The sequence below is a fragment of the Equus asinus genome, chromosome 3 (assembly GCF_041296235.1).
Source record: "Equus asinus isolate D_3611 breed Donkey chromosome 3, EquAss-T2T_v2, whole genome shotgun sequence".
NCBI classification, from domain to species: domain Eukaryota; kingdom Metazoa; phylum Chordata; class Mammalia; order Perissodactyla; family Equidae; genus Equus; species Equus asinus.
The window spans coordinates 96698562-96710944 of record NC_091792.1 but is presented as its reverse complement, the minus strand read 5'-3'; the positions used below and the strand labels follow the sequence as shown (position 1 = coordinate 96710944).

Genomic DNA, 12383 nt, shown 5'->3' with positions numbered 1-12383 from the left:
GTGGCTGCTATTAGGTGACCAAAATCATTCAGCTGTTAGCCTTTCCTCACAACCTCTCCAGGGCAGAAAATAATATTCTTTTCAACAAATTTGTCTTAGGTCTTTTTTTTCCCCTGAGGAGAAATAAAAGTGTGGATTCTGAACAAAGAGCATAACTAATTCTCTAAAGAAAATAATTGAGCATTCGTGCTTTGATTGGTCCATCAGAAAGATAAAAGATCTTTGCTAACTAATTTTAATAAATGCTACACCGACTCATTTGTAGATTGTAAATTATAACCTACAGGGCTACCAAAAAAAAATCTTACAGGCAGTCCAGGTTGTTTCTTAAAGTCAGGAATGTGTCTAAAGTAATAGTCTGAGGTCTAACAGCGAGAGGCCTGGGGAGACGAAAGCATCCACCGTTTAAAGCAAGAATCATTAGTAAACTGACTCTTTTTCACTCCCAGAGTTGATAAATAAATTATTTTTGGTTTATTCCCACTGAACACTAATCTTAATCCATTTTGTGTCTACCAGATGGCACTAAAATGATGAAAGATAATAAAGAATAAACACTGGATGCTGCAATATCTTAGAGCAAGAGCTAGGAAGAGCTTAATTGCTTCTTGGTGGAGCAGCGGACTGGAGAATAAGATGATGACAAATGTCATCTGGAAGAGGGGAACTTGTTTTCATTACTTTGTTTTTGGGAATGCTTTTATAATTAGTTAATCATAAGCTTTATAACTGGATAAATTTGTGAGCTGTGCAAACTGGTATTTTATAGATTCTATACTAAAGACTATTGGGAAACATCAATTTTTCTTAAAAATATGAAGGAAACAATATGTGGCCTCCAACATGTTCATTGGTTTCTTTAAAGTCCAGTGAAGGACAGCCAGTTTGTAGCAGCTTTTTTATAAGCTTTATATATTGTGATTAGATGAAGTAGTACTTGCAAAGCACTTCGCATTGTGGAATATAAATGACTGCTATTAATTACTGTTATTATTGCGCCCATGGGGATAATCATGAGTAGGTTCCAACCTGCAGGCCGACGTGGTGTGATTGCAGAGGGGCTAGGAAGGTCCCTGACCCCTCAGTTCAAGATTCACTCTTGGGGCTTTGGGCTCTGTTAAATGCAAATATCTCCCTAGCAGTCACTTATGCCTTGGTATGAGTAAGTTTATTAGATCTTTTCAGAAGAGTGGTGTCCAGAGTAGAGGAAAAAAGTGAGTATAAAGCTCCCAGCAGCTCTGAGGCTGAAGGCAGTGAAGACAAGACTTGACTAATGAGGACCGGCCGTGGTGCACTGGCTGCTGTCAGTACCACCTTTCTCAGAGCTTGGGAATATCTGGGACATGAAAATCCTGCCTGCCGAGGGCATGAAGAGAAGAGCTTCTCTAAAGATTCAGCAACCCCAGCATCAGGGTACGGCTAACCTTTTCCTTTCTGCTGGCATAGCATCCCATGCCTGCCAGACACTTCCTGCTCAGGCAAAGGGGATACGCTTTAGGGGAGCCTGTGTAGGGAAAGGTTAGCTTCAGGGAGCAGTCTTAGCACCTGCAGAGAAGCTCCCCAGTTTTCTTCTCTTTGAACCTCACAGGTTCATGGGAGGCCTCTTGAGCCTCATAGGGAACGTTCTCCGTGTTTCTCCTGTTCTGAGCCTTCTGAACTAAGATTTGGCCCACGGTGCATGTTGGGCCAACCCTCTCCCTTGATTTTCCAGTGAGTTCTATAGGTCTTCCCTCTTCCTATAGCAAACATTAAAAAAGAACATGTTAAGAGTGAGTAGGAACTTTTTTGGGTCGGGAGGAGTTATACATAAATAACAAGTCCCCTCTTTGGGGGACAAGTGTCATGAAAGCCAAATACTCCCTCAGTAATAACATCATCTTTATCTTTTACTTGGAGTGAAAGTCTCACTATCAAAAGTACCATTTCCAGAAAACCACTGTTGAAAAATTTAGCTGTCACTGGGCCATCCCCCACAGTTTGCCAACGATGATGGTTAGTTGACCCTTTGAAAGACACTGGGGAGGCCTGGCCTTGATGAGATGGTATACAAGGTTGATATGGAAAAGGACAGAGAGCACGGCTGGTTCCCGTGATCCCTGGAGGACCACCAAGTCACGGAAGCACTCACAGAACACAGGGGCGGGGTTTTAAATGAGGGTCTTGGGCCCTGAGGAAAAAGTGGGGATTTGGGGCCAGACATGAGTACAGCGGTTTCTTTTTCTTCTTTTTTAACCTACGTCTCCATTTGCCAGCTTCCAATGTGTACAGGCACAAGCGAGAGTGTCACCTTAATGCTAATGCTGACCTTTAGATTTAAAGACAATATCTACACACATCAATATTTATCATAGAGCCTATGCATTTTTCATCTTTGCCAGCGAAGGGATAAATTAAGGCATTCTTCTTAAAGCAAACATATTGCACAATATTACATTTTCAAGCAGGATTTTATGGTACGTGAAATATATTATTTCATGCAGCAAAAGAAATAAAGTCAAGAATACACTGAAACGATAAAGATGGTAAAGGGAAGAGAAAATGTAAGGTAAGCAGGGTGAACATAAAGGATTTATGAGAAAAAAGACCCTCAAAACAAAAAGCTAGCTTCAGCATATTGACATGATAGACACCAAATTATCGACTAGGCCCACCATGTTTCTGATATGGGTTTAGGAGAATTGAAAATAAAAAAGAAATGTACCAAAGGACACAGAACATTCTTTATGCACTTCTTACCTAGAAATGCTGCCATGTTCATAACTTGACTAAACACACAGCTCGCAGGAGGTTCATCGCCTGCAATACTTGAAAAATATGAAATGTTTTGTTATTACTGAATTAAAATCTATAACCCTCTGCAATGCACTGAATGTTTGTGTCCCTGCAAAATTCCTATGTTGAAATCCTAACCCTCAGTGTGATAGTATTAGGAGGTGGGGCCTTTGGGAGGTGATGAGGTCATGAGGATGGAGCCCCGGTGAACGGATTAGTGCTCTTATAAAAGGGACCTCTCTTGTCCTTTTTCTGCCATGTGAGGATACAGTGGTAGTCTGCAGCCCAGAAGAGGGCTCTCATCAGACCCTGACCATGCTGGCACCCTGATCTTGGACTTCCAACCTCCAGAGCTGTAAGAAATAAATTTCTGTTCTTTATAAGCCACTCAGTCCATGCTACTTCATTAGAATAGCTGGAACTGAGAACCTCCCAACTTTTCCAAGATCTAACAGACGGGAGGAGAGTTATCAAGTTACCTTATATATGGTGCATGCTTCACACCAGGTTTCCTGGATAACAAAAAATAGAGAACTCAGGTCAAAGCACAGTCATTCGTGCACAATTTAACCTCCCCAAGGCAAAGTTTTTGTTAAGTCTACTGATGAACGATGCATTACTCAGAGATGAACTTTACCTTTCAGCTGAATTTAATGGGAAAATTTTGTCATCTTCCACAGCTATAAAGTATCTATGAAGAAAGAACAATAAAAGCTTATACGAAAAAGAAATTTTTTCAAAAAACAAGACATTTGTTTCCCAGATTTATTAGGCCAACCACATTAAATCATACTCATTTTTTTTCTAACTGGGAAAATGCTCTGTTACTACAATGCTTTACCTATAGATCACTTAGTTCTTTGAAGTTCAAATGTCATTATTAATAATATTTCTGTAATTTTCGAAACCCCTCCCAAATTAATGGCCATCATTATAATCTGAAAACTGGAAAACAAAGAAATAAGACTTTATAACTTTGGGCAAACTAAAATTAGAATTCAAATTTTCTAATTTCTCAGGAATATGTGTCCACCTTTCTTAATGAACTGCAAGGGACTAAAACAACTTTCTGAAAGTGAATGGTACTTGACATAAGCAAGTGTGGGAATGTTTTGTGATAAGCCAAGACTTCCAATGTAATGATAACAATTTATAAACGTACTAGACCCAGTCACACACAAAAAACCTGGACTATGAACTGTACTGTGAATGGAATACTTAGCACGTTTGTGTCAAATTAGCAAATCTTGCAAATAATGAATCCATATCACCAGTTTACAGAATGTTCAATCCTGGAAGAACATGGGAACACAAAATAAAACCAGTATTCTTCACTACCTGCTTTGCAAATTTATTACTCACTCTTGTTATTTACTTTGGGTCACAGAAGAAGGGAAGAGAAATGGGGACTTTCGCAAGGTTGATTTAGTAAACATTATTTTAAAGTATTTATAAATACATTCATATAGGTACACCATATACTATCAAAACTTTACATTTTTATCTACATTGCACTGGAGTCCTTAAATAATAAAATAAGAAAATACTCACACTATCCACAATCCAGCTGAAGTAAACAAAGTAAATACAAGAGGTAAAAACATCCATACACTGCATTTCTTCCCATCCATGCCTGTACCACTGAAATAAAATGAACAGGTATTAATAGCTAAGGCAAAAATGTACTTCACTCTTTCAAGATGGAAAGGAAGTTTACTTTAATTGAAAAAAAGTGTATTTTATGAAACTATTATTCAAATCAGTATCATTACTGCCACCTACGCATGTGGTAAATTCCTTGAGCAGTTAACATTGGATGATTCTTGTCTACCATCTTAAATATTCCAGAGTCTTAGTTGAGAACTGATGGAAATAGTCTCATAAAGACACTTATCCTAATATAAGTATCAATGTGTTTAAGAAAGAACGGCGGCTGGTCCCGTGGCCAAGTGGTTAAGTTCGCGCGCTCCGCTTCAGCGGCCTAGGGTTTTGCCGGTTCGAATCCTGGGCGCAGACGTGGCACTGCTCATCAGGCCACGCTGAGGTGGCATCCCACATGCCACAACTAGAAGGACCCACAAGTCAAACAAAAATACACAACTATGTACCAGGGGGGGCTTTGGGGAGAAAAATAAAAAATAAAATCTTTAAAAAAAAAAAAAAAGAAAGAACAAAGGGTTTGGGTAAAGATTTTTAGGAGAAGAGCTAGGTACCAAAGGCATACTCCAACCTACTTCTAGTGTTATCATTAACATTTATGGATTTCTAGGTCTATGGATCCAACACCTACATAGGTTTACAGCCTGGCAGATGAGAGTTTTAGAAACAAATGGTTACTAAATAAATTAGCAACGCAAGAGGAAATGACAGATGCTTTCCAAATCTGAACTCTTCTCATGACATGTTATTGAGCAACTATCTCAGAACACTAAAGATGAATGCTCTAGAAAAGAATGCGTTGTGTATAACTTTAAATTAGTGCCAACAAACACAATGAAAAGAAAAAACAGATGTCAGGAATTTTGGATGTTCTATATGAAAGCAAAAATATATGAATAAAAATTTCTCCACAAAAATGAAGTGAAAAACAGAAGCTTCAGAAGTGTCTATGAAAAATTATTGGTATAGAACAGAAAGTAATAACTAATTATTACTTTACTTCTTTGCCCAAAACCATCAGACAAAATTTATTTGAGACACTGGATATCAACAATCCTTAAGGCAAAAAACACTTGTTTCAAGAAAATAAATTGCCCTATTGACCTCCACAGGTGACCTGAGAAACAGAATGTGATTCATAGGTACCTCTAAGGAGATACCTATGCTCATTGTTTTGGGTTTTACAATGAACTGCAACAAATCATTTATGCGTTTGAACCAGCACTGCCACATCTCTGAGCACCTCCATGATTATCTGCTTTCACGTGCTGAGACTCCCTGGACCTTCCAAGTATTGAGACCAGAGAGAGAACACGGCCCTCCCTTGAGGCTGGCAACCTGCAAGGTGTCAGAAAGGCGTTAGTTCCCAGAACTGACCTACCTGATTAAGTAGACCTCTCAGGCCAGGGGACAGACACCTGGGCCTCATAATGTGTCTTTGAACAGTCATGCTGTCGTCTGAACACTTATCTGGGCAAGAGTGTTAAATAAATGACAGAGTCTAAGAGCTGAAAGACATTAAAGCCACTTTTCAATCAATTTAGTCCAATCTAATCCTATCCAATCCAGTTCACAAGTATTGACACCCTACTTGTGCCAGGTACTATACTGGGTGGTGGAAATAATTGAGGTGAGGTCTAACGAATACAACTATTTATATGTAACACTCTATAAAATACCTAAAAGCTATTGTATGAACCGGTGGTGCATGGCTACCCAGTTTATATCATGTGAAAGAATGATGAACATTTTAAGCATATACAACATGGCTAGTTAGTGTCTATTCATTTATTTATGTACAGAAAATTGTGGGCTCATAATATAGCTATCAATTATGCTAACAAAAAACAATTCCACTAGTGGCCAAGATGTAGAGGAAGTACAGAAAACAGGAATGTTGACTGAGCGTGTAAACCAATTATTCTAGATCTGCCCCTGAAATAGGGCTGCCCAATAGGATGAGTACAGCCAAAATGGTTACACTGCAATAAGAGTTAGGAGACCTAGTTCTCAAGCTTAGCTTTGCCGGTAATCAACTCTATGGGCCTGGGCGAGTTACTTAAATCTGTAACACCATTTCCCCATCTCGCTAAATGAAGATTGTTGAATTCTAGGAGGGAGAAGAACGTCAAAGATTGAGGCCTCACAAGGTGGTAGTACCTTGGAGGTTAAGCTAAGTCCAGTATCTTATTTTTTTGCAGGAACAGAATGCTCCAATGTACCCAGAATTATCAGCCCCAGAAGAACTGATGCTTATTAACCATTTTTACAACAGACTGGTGAATAGATCAGATTGCCACCTTATTAATGTACAGTGAGAAACACAGCTGCCACATGGACAAATACTCACATTGGCTCACCTTTTAGGAACGTCTATATGGGAAATCAAAACTCGGAAGCAGGAAAGTAGAATGAACAGAGTTAATGAGATAATTCTAAGACCATAGCATCAAGTTACAATACTTTTATATGCCAATTAACTTTAAAGAGAGGCAGTATAGTGGAATGGAAATGGTATGGCAAGGCATAGGACTGAAACCCAGCTCTGCCACTCACTAGCTGTGTGATCGCTGACAAATTATTTCATCTCTTAAGCCTTAGTTGAATTATGGAGATAACTTCTATTTTGTAGGATGATGCTGAGGATTAATGACGATGCAGGCAAAGCCCCTCACACATACCACATGTTCCATAAGTGGCAGCTCTGCCAACTATAACTGCCAAGCAGATCGATACTTGTGTTCAGACAAGGTACCCTCCCTCTAAAGCAGGGCTCAGGATGGCTCAACACTTTCTTCATCTCGTGACTCCTGCTTTTCTAGAAGGACGCAGACATCCTTCCTGATAGTAATAGTTTCTTTCTTCAGATGGCTCTCCAAAAAAATGAATGAATACCTTAACCTTATACACATATTGAAGGAGGGCCTGTCTTCCTGAGATTCTACTCATTGGTTATCTTTCCACATGCACTGCTTTTCTTATTTTGTTTTGGAAGCATCTAAGATGGCTAATGGCTACTCTCCTAAATTATTTTATTTTTACTATTTAATTTTCATAGGGCAACCTTATATCGAAACTCTGAGAAAACCATACTGTACTCATGCCTAATGATAGATGAAATTGCCCTTTCTTAACTCAAAAGGATGCGTTGGGAGGAGAAAGAATAAGTCTATAGCTAGTTGTATTCTTAGCTTCCAGTGGAACCAAGTTGGTGTTTCTTCAGGATTTTTTCATGGGTTATGCCTTTTTATTTTTTTATTTTTTGAGACAATCACAAATTCACATGCTGTTGTAAGAAATAATACAGAGAGATCCTGTATATCCTTCAGTCTGTCCCCACAGTGGTAACATCCTGTATAACCACAGGACAATATCAACAATCAAGATATTGACATTGAGATAATCCTTGACTCCATCTGATTGCACCAGCTTTACATGCACCCCTGTGTTTTTAGTTTTATGCAGTTTTATCACGTGTAGATTTGTGTGACCACCACTACAGTCAAGGTACAGGACAGACAGACCTTCCTAAAAGGGGAGCCAATGTGAGGTGAGTTCCATCACCTCCAAAATCCCTTGTGTTGCCCTTTTATAACTACACTCACTTCCCTCCCCTGTATCCTCCTTTATAATCTCTGGCAACCACTAATCCTTTCTCCATTTCTACAGTTTTATCCTTTCAGGAATGTTATACAAATGGAATCATATAGTATGTAACCTTTGGGATTGACTTTTTTTGACTCCAGGGAACATAATTCCCTGGAGATCCATCTAAGGTTTGTGTTCATCAGTAGTTTTGTACCTTTCATTGTTGGGTAGTATTCCATGGTATAGATGCACCAAGTTCGTTTATTCACCCATTACAAGATGTCTAGGTTGTTTCAAGTTTTGGACTACTGCAACTAAAGAAGCTATGAACATTAGTGTACTGGTGTTTGTGTGAACGTAAGTTTTTATATCTCTGGACTAAATGCCCAAGATTGTGATTGCTGAGTCATATGATAATTACATGTTTAGTTTTAAAGAATCCATCAAGCTGTTTTCCAGAGTAGCTGTACCATTTCACATTCCCACTAGCAATGCACAAGGGTTCCGATTTCTCCACATCCTTGCTAACACTTGTTATTTTCTGTTTTTTTGATGGTATAGCCATCCTAATGGGTGTGAAGTAGTATCTCACTGTGGGTTTAATTTGTATCTCCCTAATGATGAGTGATATTGAATATCTTTTCATGTGCTTATTGGCCATTTATATATCGTCTTTGTAGAAATGTCTATTCACGCCTTTTGCACATTTTTAAATTAGGTTGTTTGGTTTTTTTTGTTGTTGAGTTGTCGGAGTTCTTTATACATTTTGGATAATCCCTTCTCGGATATGTGATTTGCAAAATTTTCTTCCATTACATGAGTTGCCTTTTCATTCCGTTAACAGTGTCCTTTGATGCACTACAGTTTTGAATTTTGATGAAGCCCAATTTATCTATTTTTTTCTTTTGTTGCCTATGCTTTTGGTGTTCTATCCAAGAAATCACTGTCAAATCCAATATCATGAATCCTTCCCCCTATGTTTTACTCTGTTTTATAGTTTTAGCTCTTTTCCTTTAGGTCTTTGATCCACTTGAGTTAATTTTTGTATATGCTGCAGGTAACTTCACTTGTTTGCATGGGTCTTTTGCAGAGCAAAAGTTTAATTTTGATAAGATCCAACTTACCAAGTTTTTCTCTTATGGATCATGCTTTTGATTTCAAACCTAAGAACTCTTTGCCTAGCCTTTTATCTCAAAGATTTTCTCCTGTATTTTTTCTACAAGATTTATAGTTTTACATTTAAATCTGTGATCTGGTTATGTATTTTTAAACTATAGGTCTCTCTTGTCTTACTGAATTGGGTGAGACCCTAGACAGTTTATAAATCACTTTGACAAGGATCAGGAAATGTGTGATGATCTAAGTCAGTTCTCTGAAGTAGTAAAGGGAGAGTCTTATAATGAAGAACACACACTTGAGCCATAATATACCCTACCATGCCAGGTTCTTTTGGCAACTGACAAGCATGAGCTTAAGAACAGAACAATGAGTGGGGTGTGTGTGTGTGTGTGTGTATGGGGAAAGCTCCCTTACCTACTTCACCTCCCTACCCACCTTTGAGTTATCACGGAGACCAGAAGATCAGAGTAAAAAGCTGTTTCAGGACCAGTTTCCGGTTTTGTTAACCTACCAGTGCCCCATCTGACATATCTCGGTCCTTTCACTTCTTTCTCCCTCCCTGGTGGGACTGTGTTAACCAAAGAAGGGGACTCTGTTACACATACTTTTCTTTTCTTGTCCAAAATAGTCCATTTGTCCTTCTAAAGCAGCCCACACCGGCTTATAATGTGACCAAGAAGCTGCAGTAGAGAAACAACACTGATGTGCTCCCTGCTCTTTGTGCTGGAGGAGGATTCCAGGAGATGCCAGGAGATGAACGTTTGATTTGGTTGGTTTCATAAGACTCTCTGAGCTATTCTGGCTTGACAAGTTCAGATATTTCACTGGAAGTACCTCTGCAAAGAATAAATGAATAGATCTATTAAATTAACTCTCTTCACTGCCTCAATGTTATCTGAGAAAAGTTAAAACAGAGATGGTTCTTTCTTCCATTCTTCCAGACATCATTAAAATAAACTGGTCCATTGCTTCCAATTACATTAGAAGGTGTCACCCAAACCTTACTTACATTTCTTAGGACAGACAAGTTCCACTCTTTCTCTGAGCTATATCAACATAGCACCTACCAGCTAGGGGAGTACATTTTTCCTTAGCTTTTTACGGAAAGATGGGGAGAAGGAAGGAATACTCCACCCTCCTGAGATAGTTTTATCTTTGCATTATGAATTCTTCTTTTTTTTTTTTTTTTTGAGGAAGATTAGCCCTGAGCTAACATCTGCCACCAATCCTCCTCTTTTTGCTGAGGAAGACTGCTCCCGAGATCCTGAGATAAGATCTGTGCCCATCTTCCTCTACTTTATATGTGGGATGCCTGCCACAGCATGGATTGACAAGCGGTGCATAGGTCCACACCTGGGATCCGAACCAGTGAACCCGGGGCCACCAAGTGGAACGTGCGAACTTAACCACTGTGCCACTGGGCTGGCCCCGAATTATACTTCTTTTTTATTCTGTGTAATATTTACTCCATTGATATTAATCTTCCAGTGGTGAAAAACTTAGGATAGTTGTTCCCATGTCCCAAATTGTAAACTCTATCTGGACCAAAAATGTCACCTAATGAGTTTTGGACAAAAGGAGAAAAAAGCCAGAATTGCATAAACCTTCTTGGAAGGATTCTGGCATTTAGATTCAGTTTGGAAGACTCTCCTCAAAATGGTATAATTTATCTACAAGATTTGCAAAGCTGTTATCCAGATGGTCAAATCCTCTTAGAGAGCCAGCACTGCTAACTTTCTGTACACTTCTATCATGTGTTCTGTTCTTCCAATAAATACCATTCTCAAAGTTTGAGTGCTCTTCACTCTCTGTCATCCCATCTGTGGCAGGAGTGAGACTGCATAATGGGGTCTCTCCAACCCTTTGAGTCAGAAGCTGAAAATCCCGATCTGCTCCCTGTCCCCCTAAAGCTCTCATTCTTCCTCAGAGAGAAAATGAATTGCATCAAACATTTGCAGTTGTCATTTTTGTTCCTCTGTAAGTCTTCTGGCTGCAAAGGCTCTAGCTGTAAATCTAGCTGTGAATAGCTGGCCATTTGAAAACTGACAATCTCATGGAAGCAAACAGTGTCACTTTAAGCCCACATTAGCTCCGCACCTGAGACTCCAACTACTTTAACTGATTCAAAAACAGGGTCTTGATAAGGTTGAGGTCATATAATCACACCTGTCTTACCAAATTCCAAACAGATGATTCTTACAGTTTAATCTGGTGAAGCTACTGGAGTCAAAGAATATAGCACCCTGTTTCCACGATAATCCTTGAACACAAACTTCCTATTCTATCAGGTGACAGTAAAACTCCTCCAATCTACAAATGGGAAAGTAAAGCCCACTGGGTCGTCTTCATTTGTAGATTTTAAAACGTTATTAGGAAGAAAATACTTATAATAATGACAGTGAAATATCCCAGAAGTTAAAGTAATATTTTCTGGGGCTGGAAAAGATTTGCCTGTTATGACTTGGAAGGATTTTGTACAACCCGGGGTAATGGTGAGAGGCAGCTCACCAGGGCTCGGAATCCCGGTTCTGCCACGTACTAGTTGTATGACCTTGGTTGTTAAGTCCTCTCTGCCTCAGTTTCTTCATCAGTGAGGTGGGAATAATAACGGTACTGACCTCATAGGGTTTTTATGAGGGTTGAAAATACATTTAAAGCACTGATAACGGTGCCTAGCCTCTGCTGGCTTTTCAATAAATGTTAACTATATTCCACTGCAAGTGATCTTTGGGGTCTTCAGTTGTCTTCTTTTCATTTTTAATTTATTACGAAATGAGCTCCATGCCAAAGCAATTTTTCATTCTGCTCTCAGGGCCAGCTGGAATGGAGCAGGAAAGATGGGTGAATCACCACTAACAACCAGGATTGTCACAGTGTCTATGAACCAAGAGCAGCCTTGATTTTTTTTTTTTTTGAACCTTCTGGGAATCTTAAGTTATTTTCCATTTGTGTCACAAGCAAACATGAAGGGCTTGTGTTATTTCGTAATGCATTTATAAGTGGTAATGACAAAGACTATTTGTTTGGTTTGGTTTTGTCCCTAAAATGTTCGTAGGCTCTCAGATATAAATGAGCATGGGGAGATCTCCAATACAACCAACTCATTATGCTGACAGTTAAAACATTGTTTTCACTGAGTCCTAAGTTTGGGAAAGTATGATAATTTGAGTGACCTGGTGTCACCCTAAGAATACATGACTTCCTTTAATCAGATATAAAGAATATTTTTCAACATATGAGGTCAA

The 12383-nt window shown here is 39.0% G+C and overlaps 1 protein-coding gene across 3 annotated transcripts in view; it reads right to left on the bottom strand.

Moving 5' to 3' along the window:
- The window catches only part of TMEM150C (transmembrane protein 150C), a 79307-nt gene that overhangs the window by 10162 nt on the left and 56762 nt on the right, over positions 1–12383 (bottom strand). For all 3 annotated transcript variants that reach the window (XM_014865218.3, XM_044766226.2, XM_070505525.1), the window contains 4 exons: positions 4324–4413; positions 3410–3463; positions 3252–3284; positions 2737–2804 (listed from right to left, as the gene is read on the bottom strand). In XM_014865218.3, the coding sequence (XP_014720704.1) occupies positions 2737–2804; positions 3252–3284; positions 3410–3463; positions 4324–4403 (235 nt within the window). In that variant the 5' untranslated portion in view covers positions 4404–4413. The remainder of the gene's footprint in view (positions 1–2736; positions 2805–3251; positions 3285–3409; positions 3464–4323; positions 4414–12383) is intronic.